The 14,886-nt window shown below is 43.4% G+C and overlaps 1 protein-coding gene and 1 non-coding gene across 36 annotated transcripts in view; one reads left to right on the top strand and one right to left on the bottom strand.

Moving 5' to 3' along the window:
* The window catches only part of ACTN2 (actinin alpha 2), a 77,764-nt gene that overhangs the window by 38,349 nt on the left and 24,529 nt on the right, over nt 1–14,886 (top strand). For 34 of the 35 annotated variants that reach the window (XR_014076597.1, XR_014076598.1, XR_014076601.1 and 31 more), the window contains exons 5-9: nt 3,602–3,689; nt 5,276–5,354; nt 8,669–8,750; nt 12,850–12,935; nt 14,552–14,644. Coding sequence is in view for 26 of the 35 variants with exons in the window: in XM_081569343.1 (XP_081425469.1) it covers nt 3,602–3,689; nt 5,276–5,354; nt 8,669–8,750; nt 12,850–12,935; nt 14,552–14,644 (428 nt within the window). In the remaining 9 variants the exon portion in view is untranslated. Of the gene's footprint in view, nt 1–3,601; nt 3,690–5,275; nt 5,355–8,668; nt 8,751–12,849; nt 12,936–14,551; nt 14,764–14,886 lie in introns of all 35 variants that reach the window. The other variant, XM_081569327.1, reaches the window with a different exon arrangement.
* Nucleotides 1,437–1,543, bottom strand: LOC145539955 (U6 spliceosomal RNA). The gene has a single exon (XR_014078092.1). It is a non-coding gene; the product is annotated as a U6 spliceosomal RNA (small nuclear RNA).

Genomic DNA, 14,886 nt, shown 5'->3' with positions numbered 1-14,886 from the left:
AAACCTCAATTTCTGTAAGTGTACAGAAAAATTGTCTAATTTATTTAAATGTCATATATTATGTAGAAAAAGACATTGTTATTTAGACCTAATTCTTTGAGAACCCACTCTCCATCAACAGAAATGATGGGCCTCTTCTAAGAAGGAAAATGAGAGATTGCCATTTCTGCTGTTGAGGAGAAATGATGGGCCTCTTCTAAGAAGGAAAATGAGAGATTGCCATTTCTGCTGTTGAGGAGAAATGATGGGCCTCTTCTAAGAAGGAAAATGAGAGATTGCCATTTCTGCTGTTGAGGGCAGTGCAGAGATGCCTGAGTAGATGCGGTTCCTTGGTGTGTCGTACGGTTGTTCATGATGGAATGACAGATGACACTGTCTATAGCATGCTTTGTATACCCACCGTCAGGGTTTTGTGTGTGGACTTTTCAGGTTTAACCTTCACCTGCAGGAGGTGAGATGTACCTCAGTCATGTACTGTTTGGCACAGGCTTGTAACCTTCCGTTGAATGCCTCAAAATGAAATTGGGGAGAGAGAGAGTCAGCTTTGTTACAGTAACCAATTCAAAAGGAGAAATTACTTGCTTCAACATTCATGGTCTAAGAGTGTTCAGACATATTCAAACAGAAATTAGGTTAAACTCATGACTTTTCTTGCCTGGGGAATCCCATGGACAGAAGGAGCTTGGCAGGCTACAATCCATGGGGTGGCAAAGAGTCAGACACAATGTAGTGACTAAACAATAATGATTTACAAAATGACTTACAAATCTAAGGTTAAGGGACTTCCCTGGTGGTCCAGCAGTTAAGACTTTCCCTTCGAATGCAGGGGGTACGGTTTCAATCCATAGTTGGGGAGTAACATCCCCTGCCTTGGGGCCAAACAAATGAAAACAAAACAGAAGCAATATTGTAACAAATTCAATAAAGATTTTAAAAATGGTCCATGTAAAAAAATCTTTAAGAAAAATCATAAATGTAAATGTAAGTGGCAGTTATAAGATTGTATTAATCTACTTTCTGTATGTTTACTTATCTAACCTATGTTTTTTTTGATTTATTTTTTTATTGAAGGATAATTGCTTTACAGAATTTTGTTGTTTTCTGTCAAACCTCAACATGAATCAGCCATAGGTATACATATATCCCCTCCTTTTTGAACCTCTCTCCCATCTCCTGCCCCATCCCACCCCTCTAGATTAATTCAGAACCCCTGTTTGAGTTTCTTGAGCTATAAAGCAAATTCTTGTTGGCTCTCTATTTCACATATGGTAATATAAGTGTCCATGTTATTCTTTCCATACATCTCACCCTCTCCTCCCCTCTCCCCATGTCCATAAGTCTATTCTCTATGTCTATTTCTCCATTGTTGCCCTGTGAATAAATTCTTCAGTACCATTTTTCTAGATTCTTTCTATATGTGTTAGAATACAATATTTTAAAATATGGAACACTTCACAAATTTTCATGTCATCCTTGCTCAAGGGCCATGCTAATCTTCTCTGTATCATTCCAATTTTAGTATATGTGCTCCCAAAACGAGCACTAACCTAAGTTTTATTTAAAGTTTATTTTAAAAGTTTGGATCATCTCCTCCTATTGTACTTTTTCTTACTAATTCCACTGGCCAGAACCCCAAAAGCAGGCTGTTATGTGTATAGCAGAACAGCTAGCTATGGAGTGCCATATTTCAATATCTGTATGAGTTAATATTTCAATAAAGTCTTAGAACTTTCAGTCTTTTTTCTTAACAGGAACTTGCTATTAATAAGAGACATGAGCAGGAACCATCCAAATTATTCTTGGAGCACATGAAATTTGGGGGGTTGTGTTGTTTCATCTGGATTATGGGTCAAAAAAAAGTCTGAACTATAAATGGGAAGTTTAGAGAAGTAATTATAGAATACTTATCTTGATTTGAAAAAGTCAACCTCAAACTGAAGTGGAAGGCCAAGGCCCAGTTTTGAATAAGAGTCCACATGTTCAGGTTTTGAGGAGCTGTTTGGATGGATGAAACCTTGGGTCCTCTAAGAAGCAAGTGCCAAGATGGTGGTAGAAGCTGTCATAACCTGTTCAGGCTGCCATACAAAACACCATGGCCTGAGTGGCTTAACAGAAATTTATTTGGCTGGAAGTGCAAAATCAGGTTGCCAGCATTGTTAGTTTCTAGTGAGGGCTCTCTTCTTGGCTTATAGATGGCTGCCTTCTCTCTGTGTCCTCACATGGCAGAGAAAAAGAGGGAAGGGAGAAAGACAGGTGGGAAGAGAAAGAGAGACAGCAGAGAGCTTGCTCATCTTATAAGGGCACTAATCCCATCATGAAGGCCCTACCCTCACGACCTCATGTAACCCTGATCACCTCCATCTCTAAGAACAATTACTTGGGGGTTAGGGCTCCAACACATGAATTTGAGGGGGACACAGACATTCAGTTCATAGCAGAAATGCTAGAGATTTGTTGGGGGAAATGCCTGTGGAGGATAAGATGAGGGGACGCAGTAGATGGCAGGGCACCTTCAGGCATAGTGCCTGGCTGACACTTGTGCTGTGGAGAGAAGAACTTGGGAAAGAAGAATCTCATTCTGCAGAGTGGTCCTCAGGCAGGTTCAACCAGGCCAATGGGGAGTCCTTCAGCCTCAGTTGCTCTCAAAGGAGTCCCACTTGTGGCAGGAATGGCCCCACTCTGGTGCCCCTCCCTTGCTCAGCCTGGGACTGGAGTAGCCCTGAAGACGTGTGTCCTCAGGGGAATGCAGGGGTGGATTCAGAGAGTGGCAGCTGGGACATCTAAGCAGTGTCTTCATGGCTGTTGCAGCAAGGTGGCTATTGGTCTTGTTGTTTTGCCACACTGTGTGGCATGCGGGATCTTAGTTCCCCGACTAGAGATGGGACCTGAGCCCCCTGCAGTGGACGTGTAGTCTTAACCTCTGGAATACCAGGAAATTCCCAGCAGTGGTTGGTTGTGGTTTTTTTTTTTCCACCTTGGTCAGAACCCCAGTAGCCAAACGTGGAATTTGCCAGTAAAAACCTTTAAGTATTTTAAAATCACTGAGGGAATATAGAAGGGAATACATTTGAGACACAGTGGCCTCTCTGAATTCCATTTACTTAAGAATATACATTTTAAATGAGATCAATGACAGGTTGTGTGTATATGTAAGTCACTCAGTCGTGTCCTATTCTTTGCGACCCCATGGACTGTAGCCCCCAGGCTCCTCCGTCCATGGGATTCTCCAGGCAAGAATACTGGAATGGGTTGCCATTTCCTTCTCCAGGCAATGACAGTTTAGTTAAGTCATAAATTATACACATTAAAAAAATATTTTTTCATCAGAAAGGTAAGTTACCAGTACCCCTGATGTCTGGTTTGGTATTCGTTATGTCATACCTTGTTGTTGCTTCTCTATTATCCTTTTTAAGCCGCTTCAAGGGGCATCAGAAGTCAGTCCCTGGGAACAGGATTCTAGCCCCTCTCCTCTTGCAGAGGTGATGCCTTTGGCGATGGGCCCTCTCGGAGGTCTCTTTAGCAAGTGACGAGAACTTGGGTGAGTGACTGGTGAGGGTGAGAGTATTTCCCCACGAACTCTTTCTCTTGGCTATCATTACAGAAACCTCTGCCAAAGAAGGCCTGCTACTTTGGTGTCAAAGGAAGACTGCTCCTTATAGAAATGTGAACATTCAGAACTTCCATACCAGGTGAGCAACCAGGGCCTGGGGTCCTTATATGCCCCTGGAATATGAGTGGACAGGGAGAACAGTGTTTATTTATTTCAGTGTCTCCTCCTGTCTGTGGGCGTTTTCTGTATGTAGTAGAACTCAGGCTCTGGACTGATTGATGCTTAGGGTCCCACTGGGGAAAACACTGGATTCAGGCTAGGGAGACTGGTACTGTTTGTGAGCATCATGCAGGGAAACGGCAGGGATGGCTTCTCAGGGACAAGGAGAGATTGAACTAGGGTCTGCAGATCCCATGTACGAGGTCCACCCTGTCCCTCTTGTCTGCAGTGACCAGAAAATGCTTCATCAGTCAGCTTTGTAGGCTGGGATTGGAGAAAAGTAGAAAAGCCCTGTTTGAAAAACTATAGGGAGCTGAATGAAGGAGATCCAGAAATAATGTGAGAGCATGATTTCTGTCCCTTGCTTCAGTCTTTCCTTTCTCATGTACAACTTTTGCCAGATGTTTTATGTTTTCTCCCTTTGTGTGATAGGGATACCCGTGAATATAAATGGGTCCCCAGCCCCCATAGATCAGAGAAAAGACATGAAGGATACAGATGAGCCCCCAGGACCAACTGAGGAGGTTCACCTAGGGAGATAAGTAGTATTAGGTGTCCTGAGTGCACACAGGTGAGGAGGAGCCTTGCTGTTCCTACAACGAGCTGTCAGGATGAGAGGACCTGGAAAGGCTGGCACTTGCTGGGTGAATGTCAGAGGCCCAGTCTGGCCTTCCACTCACCTTCTTTTCTTCCTCTGGCCCAAAATGGGCCTGAGCCCTTCAATAGTGTAGCCCCTGGTGTCTCTTTCTTCCCTACCCTTCAAGGCACAGGACTTCTGCTCCTGGTCTTCTGTGAACCTGCTGCTCGTCACCAGGGAGCTCATAGCCTGAGGGTGTCTGGGAACACCATGGTGTCTTTGGGCAGAGTGGAAATCCAGACTCTCCCAGCTGAGTCCTTCAAGTGCTTACACGTCATTGCCTTAAAACAAACAAACCAACAAAGCAATAATAGGAAAGAACCCCATGAAGAAGGATAGGGGAGAGGGTAGGATTTCATAGTGTTCTCTTGGAAGAAAGTGTGTCCTGGGCGTTTCAGGGCGGACCGACCTGGTGTCTGTCTGTTGGGCCGACTCTGGGGTCAGGTGTAGGGCAGGGACTTGGAGAAGAGAGAGGAGAAAGCCAGACCTGCCAGACCCTGAGGGAGGAGAGGGGCAGTGGTAGGGGGAGCATCTTCCCTCTGTCCCTGCTGGTTCTCGCAGCACAGAACTGACCAGGGCAGGAGAAGCATGGCAGGGAGGGAGTCCCAGGCAAGGCTGAGCCTGAAGCCATAGATGGAAGCGAGACTAGTAAGGGGGTGGCAGTCCTCGGCAGACCCCAGGAGACAGACGAGTATTCCCAGGGAAGGGGCCACAGCGTCACTGGGTGGGGGAGCGAGGGAGGTACCTTGGGCTCCGGGTCCCAAATTCCAGGCCAACATATGACCAAGGGCAGCCCCTTGCTGCTGCTGCTGCCACCGCCTCTCCATTAACCCGAGTTCCTGTTCCTCCCGACTGTGATTGTCGTGCAGCTGGAAAGACGGCCTTGGACTCTGTGCACTCATCCACAGACACCGGCCCGACCTCATTGACTACTCAAAGCTGAACAAGGTCATCTGGGGGGCCCGGCATGCTGTGTCCACCCTTCCCCCAGCATGTCGTCTGAGACTGAGCCCCGGCGGCCCTGAACTCACACCAACACCCAGGCTGCTGCCAGTATGCCCTCCCGGCCTGCCCGGCGAGGGGTGAGGACAGGAAGGGTGGCTAGGAACGTGCTCACCCGTCATTTTAGGGCCGGACAAGACCGAGAGCCAAGTTACCATTTTGGCCCACATTATGATGTTTGTTGTATTGGCTTGATTTACTATGAAAGCTTTATACATGTTTCCTAGAGATTTTACATTCCCAGATTGAAAATATGGGAAGTGAAGTATCTGTTTGGGGAAAGAGATGCAAATACCCCAAACCTTGTATTTAAATTCCTTTTATCTTTTCTGAAGGATTTAGTTGCTGACATATTTACTCAGAGTTGATTAACTTGTTTCTCACACAAGAGATGCTTCATAATTACCTTGCTACTGATGTAAGGTGTTAGTTGCACCCTTAGAAAAGAGGTTTGGGGGATTTTTGTTCTTCACTTTTCAAAAATTCAGCTTACAAAATTTTTTATTTTTTTCAGCTTAGGAAAGCTTCATTCTCCCTTTAAGCTTAAGCTTTTATTGCGCTTACGTTTCAAATAGTCTGAATTCTTTCTTTAAAATAGTTTGCACGTATGATCTGTGATGGAAAAAAGAAATCCTGCCCCCTTCTAAATCTTACAGTGGACAGTCTGTCTGCCCACTAATAAGGCCATGTAAAGACTTAAGACGCCCCATGACCATTCCTGCCAGGGCATTGGGCACATTTCCTCCAGCTGCTGGTGTGCTTGGCTGGCCGTGCACCTCGAGTCGCTGTGTTTGGTGTGGAATCTGGTCTTTGCTGCATGCTTATCTCATGGTGTGACCCGTGGGGGGTGGGGTGGAAGAGTGTGCTGGCTTTGGCCACCTTGCAGTTGTCACGTGCTCACCACCCTCCCCCTGCCTGTCTTCACTGACAATGGGGTAGCACATGAAAAATGCACTTGTATTCTAAAGATGAGAACTGTGGTCCTCAAATAGAAGATTGCCGAAGGAAATGGGCAGCCAGAGTTTTTCAACTTCCCCAACTGTTTAGCTTATTTGCAAAATGAGGGAATTATACTAAATAGACCTAACTTCATTAGCAGTTTATAAGGGTCAGTTTTTAGTGCTCAGTCTCTCAGTTGTGTCCGACTCTTTGCAGCCCCATGGACTGTAGCCTGCCAGGCTCCTCTGCCTGCCAGGCTCCTCTGTCCATGGAATTTTGCAGGCAATAATACTAGAGTAGGTATTACTAGTAGGTATTTCCATTACTCCAGGGGGTCTTCCCAACCAAGGGATTGAACCTGAGTCTCTTGTGTCTCCTGCCTTGGCAGGCAGATTCTTTACCACTAACGCCACTTGGGAAGTTTTTATTACAAAAGGTCAATAGACGTGGTAACTGGCCACTTATGATCAGTGAAAAAATGATAATAATTAACAATAGCAGTTAATACTTTGATAAGCTCTAGATTTGTTACTTAATAAGTATATGTGTTTATTATGTATGTGTTAGTATGTGTCATACATCTGGGTATTACTGTTAATATTAATACATATATTTTATGTATATTATACATACACAAGGGCTTTCCCGGTGGCTCAGCAGTGAAGAATCTGCCTCCAATGCAGGAGACACGGGTTCAGTCCCTGGGTCGGGAAGATCCCCTGGAGGAGGCCATGGCAACCCACTCTAGTATTCTTGCTGGGAAAATCCTGTGGACAGAGGATCCTGGCGGGCTGTGGTCCATGGATTCACAAAGAGTCAGACACAACTGAAGCGATTCAGCACACATGCCCATATATACACAAAAAGTCTTTCAGTCTTCATAACGCACAGTAAACTATATAATGTAACGTGCCTATAAAGTTGATACTCTTATTATCCCAGATTTACAGATGAAGAAGAGGAGAATTTTGTAATTTGCCCAGGGTGACATACCAGTAGCTGAGCCAAGAAAACACTTAATTGCCATGTTTTATGTCAAGTCACATTCTAAGTGAGATACCATTCACAAAGTCTCTGAATTATTACTTTGTTTTTAATGCTGAAATTTTTCTTCTACGTTAAGAACAAAAAGACACTTACTCAGCTATTTGGCTTTATAAAATTTGCATAAAATATGCAGCTAAGACTCCCCTTATTACATGGCTGCTTTTAATAAAAGGATTATATGCTTTGTGAAGACAACATGGAGTTGAAAAAACGTTTTGCCTGAAATGATAGTAAACTCTGAGAGGCCAGGAGGCTTGCTTTGGTTTCTTCCTTGAGCACTGAACGTCTTTGAAGCCTGCATGTTTTAAATGTTTCACCATATCAAAGTGATTGTGCTCATTGCAAAACATTGCAGCTTCTGAAATGTTTAAATGGCTTTGATGGTAAAGTTCATTATAGTCATCTCTGGACTAACATTACTTCTCATTTTGATTTTTCTGTATTATATACTCCCCCATCCCATTTCAGATTCACGATACTTAATCTCTTTAGAAGATAAAAAGAAGAAATAGTAAATACATCTTTTGATTTTTCAGTATTTCAGTTAAAAACTTCTGGTTAAATGTATATTGTTATGTTACATACATATTTAACCAGTTTTACTGTGGAAGACAAACATAGTCATAAGAACAAAAATTTCTTCACAGTTTTCATTTACAATATTGTTTCTGTGGTTTCTTTAATAATTTGATTTTTTAAATTTAATATTCTGCAAACCGAACTTTGACTCTTTGTAGCCAAGTTGTAACAATCTTTAGTGATCTAAAAGTTTCACCTAAACAGGCTAAAAGCAGCATTTTTTTATATTTAAAACATAAATAAATGTAAAGTTAGTGTTGTACTAATAAATATTCTCCATGACCACCTTCCAGGTCTGGAAAAATGTATGTTTCATGCTTCCTTTTGGAATCATCTAAGTTTTTGTTATTAAGAGTTGGAAATAAACACTAAGGTATCCAGGGTGTGTTTTTTTTTTTTTCCCATCCATAAGAAAATATCTCACAACTTTCCTCCCAGCCACACAGTATCTGTTCTCTCAGACTTTTTGCTCACATTTTATAAAGTGTGCATGGATTGAGTGATTTTTATGTTATTTTTGATGTTTCGCTAAATGTTTGAAGTGTTTGGGAAAAGATAAGAAAGAAAATCTTATACTATTGTGGTTATGTATGGATGGGAAAGTTTCATCCCCAAAATGAGGCATGTAAAAAAAATTCATTAAGTGCTGTTCAAAAAAACATGTTAAAAAGCTGGTTATATTCTTTTCCATGCAGGATGACCCAATAGGAAATATCAACCTGGCCATGGAAATAGCAGAGAAGCACCTGGATATTCCCAAAATGTTAGATGCAGAAGGTGAGATGAAAATTGTGTTTACTGACTTAACAGAAAATCTATGGGCTCCCTATGTTACAGCCACACATGGGGACTTGTAAACTGTATAGCTAGGTTACATCTGAAGCACTGAGGGTCCCTTAGAAGTTTCTGTCATTGGCCTCATAATTATTAGAATATTTCATGTGTAGCTAGTTCAAAATTATTTTTTAGAATCCTACTCAAAACCAAGCCAGCAAGACTGTAGTGAAAGGACTTGGTAAAAGGTTCAACTTTGGCAAAGAAATGGAATGCTTTGGTTTGTGATTTTCAATGGAAAGCTTCCTATCTTAATTTAATTTTTTAAACAACATAAGATTACTTCTTTTTTTTAACTACATAGGCAGAAATTTAACAAATAAATCTCCTTAAGCTTTAAGACTCTACAAGGAAAAAAAATCCTTCCCACTAGAAGTTATGGAATCACAATGTAGACTATAGAACGGTTAGCCATCCTGTGCCTCTCAGACTTTCATGTTTCATTTTTAATTTGTTCAAGTTAAATTTAGTTTCATTAGAGCTGTAACCTCTCAATATGTTGCAGCTTTGCAGCCCTCATGCTGGGGATTGGTTTCAGTACTTTCCCCGCCCTTTTTGTGAGATGAGTTTGTGTGAGTTTTGCCCTGGCACAGCATTGAAAGCGTATATACATGGACATCATTCACTTATTTCATTTCATGAATCACTTATTTCATATGCATGAATCACTTCTCACTCAGCAGATACTTGATGAGCACCCACCATATACAAGACCCTGGAGATGCTGCAGGAGATGATGAGATGTATAAGGCAGGGCCCAGCCCTCAAGGAATTTATATTACTGTGCTTGTTGTTAATCTTATTCTCTGTTGGTTTGTTGCTTCTGCTAATTAGCATTGTTGGGGGGAAAGCAAAGAACTTAATTCTAGTCAGTTGTCAATCTTCTGTTCTTCCTTATTTTTGGTGACTATATCATGGCCACCCTAACAAAATACCACTAAGTAGGTGACTTGAAACAACAGAAATTTATTCTCTTATAGTTCTGTAAAATGTAACTCTGAAATCATGGTGTTGGCAGGGCCGTTCTCCCTCCAAAGTCTGTGGAGGAGGACCTCTTCTTGTTCTTCCAGCTTGTAGAAGCCGCAGGTGTTCTTCGGCTCCTTTTAGCATTGCTCCGGTCTCTGACTGTCTTTACATGCCCATCTTCCCTCTGCGTCTGTTTCTATGTCTTTTCCCTCTTCCTAAAGGATGCCGGTCACCGTGGATCAAGGGTGCGTCTTTCTTCAGCATGACCTCATCTTCACTTGATCACATCTGCAAAGATCTAACTCTAATAAGGTCACATTCACAGGTACCAGGAAGCAGGACTCCACCTGTCATTTTGGGGGCCACAGTGTAACCCATTCACGAGTCTGTCAGTTAGTAGTCTAATTTTGCCCGTTGGTTAATGGCCATTTTATCAAACACCTGTAATACTGGGTGTTGAACACACTTGAATACCTTCTTCGGAATCTACTTACAGTTTTTTACAAACTCATTAGAGGGAGAAAGGCAATGAAACAGTAAAGTCTCAAAGTAGAAAAAGTACCTTTTTCTTCTTGTCCATCCATCCTCTGACCTATGTTTACATTTGGGTGCTCTGTCGTCGAAACTTTGCATACATTAAAATACCTATGCAGAGTTTACCACTTGAATGAACAGCTAGGATACTGAACAGAGGAAAAAACAAGTGACAGTTAGTAAATTCATCTTTTCCTTCACTGATGCCTCCCTGACTTCTGACAGTGGAGGGTGAGCTTGGAATTACCCTGTTAACTCTGGCAGGCCGACCATCTTGCTCCTGGCTCTCCTTTAGTCTGTTAAGTCCTGGTCTGGGCATATGTTCTGCTTATCCCGAGTACGTGGGATATGTTGGCACTCTGTTCATTTCCTGCTCCTTTGTGACATCCTTGCCTCTTACTATTTTTCTTCTTTTGTTTTGTTTTTAATGGTTCAGAAAAATGCTTATGTATGATATTTTCTTTGCAGAGTAGTTTCTGTAAGAGTCTTCTGGCGAAAGAGTTATGAACTTGACTGGCTTGGGTGCGGGGCGTGCAGTGGTATAACCAGCTCCCCAGCAGATCTTCCCCCACCGTTAATTATCCTTTGTGTGTTTGCCACCTACATCTGGACTCACCGTCCCCACAGCTTTGCAGTCACATGTTCCTCCCTCTGTCACTCTTTTACTGTAGTGTCTTAAATACCACTTTCCTCTCCTCATATCATTAATCCCTTTGGCGAATCCTTGCCTCCATTGCAACCCCCCTCCCCATCTCCCACTGCTATTGACCTTACTTCCTGTCATTTGTGATGGTCTCTGAAGTCTAAACGGAGTAGCTAATTGGGCTACCCACCCATGAACCTATAATAAAAACTGGTGAAATTCTTTCTCATCTTAAGTTCCTTCCACACTTTTTAAAAAGCTATGAAAGTTGTTTCTCTATTTTTCTCCCTCCAGTGAGCACCAGGTGTAGATTTGTTGGTGCTCATGGTCTGTGTGGACCTGCAGGAGGCACCTTGTTGACCCCAGGACACTCCATCTGTCCAGAGGGAGGGAGCACTGTTGTGTACACTCAGTGGAATTCTGGAGTTCCAACTCCAGTCGTGGATGTGACTTACTTGCTTGTTTAGGGCTCATCTGAGCTGGCTGTGCCCTTCTCTCTGGTGGTTCTTAGAAGTGCACACAGAGTAAGGAATTTGCGAATGTGACTTCTTTGATTTGAGCCAAAGTTTGAACATCAGAAGTGTGTGGGCAAGGGGGAGGATTTGAGACTTTGGCCTCTCTGAACCAACTGGCCTCTCTGCTGCTGTTGGAACAGCCCAGCAGTTAACCTTTTTTCCACACGGATTTAGTATACGCTGCCAGACCTGATGAGAGAGCCATAATGGCTTATGTCTCTATCGTATCTTAAGATACTCATGTTACTATCATGCTTGTGCTGCTGCGCAGAAGGTGAGGATGTGAAACATAAGTCACCACTCACCTCTCACCTTCTGTGTTTTGATTTTTTCTTCAGTTGTTTTTCTCTCCCCTACCCCCCCCACTCCTTGGAGTAAGGAGATCCATCTGGTTCCGAGGAAGCAGTCGTTTGTTTTTTTCAGTCTATTTTTCTTTGAAACATACTGTCTATGCTGTAAGTAGTATGCCATTCATGTTCATTTTCCAGAAGGTTCCATGCTGTTCCACAACCCCACATCCTATCGATATCCTCTGGAAATCTGATGACGAGCTTTCACCTTGGGGAATTACAGAGCACCTTTTTTATGTGTTCTGTCCAGTGATTGAACTGAGTCTCAAGTTAGAAAGCTTAATAATTCAGCCAAAAATGGGGTGGCCAAGGTGAGAAAGGAAGAGTGTATGTTCCTGTGGTTCTGTTCTCTCTCTTCCTGGTGGTTGTCTTGGAAGCTCATACACATGGTGGCAAGAGTCATAGTAATAAGTTCAAGTCATGTATACCCTTCTTTTTAGAAGTTCTGTTTCTCTGGGTGGTTTCTATCAATGGCATGGTAAGTATGTATAGAAGGATTAGAAAATGTGCTGTCTTCAGTGAAATTCATCCCCATTTAAGTGAGGGCTGTGCACAGAGCAGAAAGCCAAGGATTATGAGGGAGGGGTGGGGAAGTGGTGGCCAAGATGGGGCCACAGAGGTCTGCATGTCCTCCTGCATCTTGCAAAGGGACACACCTTGCTCATAGCCAAAATGGCAGATGACGTGACCCACTTAAAAGGCAGGATCCCACAGGTCCTTAGGAAGTGGGAACCAACTCCTATAGGCAGCATCTGGGTTCCCATAGGAATACCTTGCCTGGACTTAAAAAAAAAAACCCACCTGAGGTGGGAGAGAAACCCTCATTTTGATGATGTAAAAAGAAATGTGCTGGTTGAAAGCACTGTGTTCACGAGCATTCAGTTCTGTACAGCCTTCCTAAAGGTCAGGATGGTGGGCCCAAGAAAACACAGAAAGTCAAATGTAAACCAGCTTGTTCTTCCCTTTGTTCACCCTGGTTTCTGCTCTTCATCTGTGTGTATGTCTGTTCTCTGTGTTATTTTTCCCTCCCTCAGACATTGTGAACACTCCCAAGCCCGATGAAAGAGCTATCATGACATACGTTTCCTGCTTCTACCATGCTTTCGCGGGCGCGGAGCAGGTATTTAACCCTCGTCTGTCTGGTTGCCGTGCTGCTCTTCTGCATTGGTTTCAGTTACATGTTTACGTGTGTGCACGGGCACATGCGTGCATACCTGGGTGTGTGTCCGTGCGCTTCACATCTTACCTGGGACTCTTTCTGAGTCTTTCGTAGTGACCTAACTTGGCAAGTTCCAAACTGTGAATGCCTTTTTATTTAACAGCTTTACCTTTCAAGTTCTTGAAGTGTTCTTAGTTCTCTGTCCTTCTAAGATATTGCTCATATTTCACTAGTCAATTGTGGGGAAATACTCGTGCTTTAGGAAAAGCAAGAGCCATGAAAATTGGGCCGCATTGATTGAGCAGGGAAGGGGGATTTGACCAGGAGGAGTGAACACCTTTCCAGGGCCCATTTTTATTAATAGTTCTCTTCTACCTGGATGGCCTTCACTGTTCAGTGACCTGTTCAAACATCGTGCAAGACGAATATTAATGTAACTGAAATAGTGAAAAGATAACAGTGTTAAAACCTCAAAAAATGCATACTCCTTAACACCAACAGCCTGAGGGACATCACAGGTAGGTGTCCCTCTGTTTTCTCCATGGTCCCTTGTTTTTGCCTCCTGCCTCTTCCCATATCTCTACTTGCAGTGTTCTTATAGATGAGGGTGGACAAGGGATGTATTATTTCTATGATCTCTATAACTCTGTAAGACCGTCACCAGCACATGGTGGTAATTGGAAATTGGCCCCTATGAGGGTTTCAGAAGCAAGGCTTGGGACCAGGCAGGAGGGCTGGAAGCCAGACGGGTCTCATGGTCATGGTTTAAGGGACTTGGCCACTCCCAGCTCAAGCTCCCCCCAGAAAGACAATAGAAAATTATTGATACCACAACAGCTACTCAGGTGGATTAAACAAAGTCTTAAAGCAGGTTCTGTTCCGAGAAAGGATCCCAGCTAACACATTCTACGTGTTCATTTTCGGAGAAGAGGGCTTCTGTGAGCTCAGGGCAGTAACAGATGTATTCAGAACCCAGTCCTCTCTGCTTTGATATGTAATGTGATTGGAGAGTTCTTGCCCTGTAGTTTTGAGGCTGGTTAGAGTAGCGGTCTCCAACCTTTTTGGCACCAGGAACCGATTTCGGGGAAGACAGTTTTTCCATGGGCTGGGGTGGGGGTGTGGTTTCGATGATTCAAGTGCATTACATTTATTATGCACTTTATTTCTATTCTTATTACATCAGCTCCACCTCAGATCATCAGGCATTAGATCCCAGAAGTTGGGGACCCCTGGGAGGGTTCAGGTGGACACCCAGGGACCAGAGATTTTTGTTTCTGCGACCCATCGATTTCTGTTACTAACTTGTTCGATGTTCCACAAAGCTCATGTTTTCAACTAACGCTAATCTTCCCGTTATTCCCTACAGTATATTCACCTTGCTGTGTGAGTCTGTATGAAACTGTCCCAAAGGAGCGCAATGACCCATAGTGTGAAAGAGCCATATCCTCAGGTTTACCCCACCAGAACCTAGAACCTGCACCATTTACAGCACATGCCACCCTTGCCCTGCCGCCTTCTGCCTGTGTATGCACATCCCTGTCGACAGAGCCGTCCTGTTTACCTATTGTGTTTTACAGGCCGAGACAGCAGCTAACAGGATATGTAAGGTTCTTGCTGTGAATCAAGAGAATGAGAGGCTGATGGAAGAATATGAGAGGCTAGCGAGTGAGGTAAAGGAAACGGGTCCCCGTGGTCTTGTCCATTCCCTCCCTGAGGGTGAGAAACAGAGGGTGAACACGGATTGTCAAGTGTTTTGTTTTTTTTTTTTTCTTTGCATTTTTCATCTTGGGTAGAATAAAGTAGGAAACTCCACTAGCTCTCAGGAGTTGTTCATCTTGTAGCAGCTTAATTATTGGCACGAAGATCATGCTGCAGGTTGTTCCAAGCATTGCGGGGCATGGAGGTAGTTTGC

Source organism: Giraffa tippelskirchi, chromosome 2, assembly GCF_054371585.1.
Source record: "Giraffa tippelskirchi isolate mGirTip1 chromosome 2, T2T-mGirTip1v1.2.pri, whole genome shotgun sequence".
NCBI classification, from domain to species: domain Eukaryota; kingdom Metazoa; phylum Chordata; class Mammalia; order Artiodactyla; family Giraffidae; genus Giraffa; species Giraffa tippelskirchi.
Note: the sequence above shows the minus strand (reverse complement) of the source record. Positions and strands in the feature narration are given on the sequence as shown.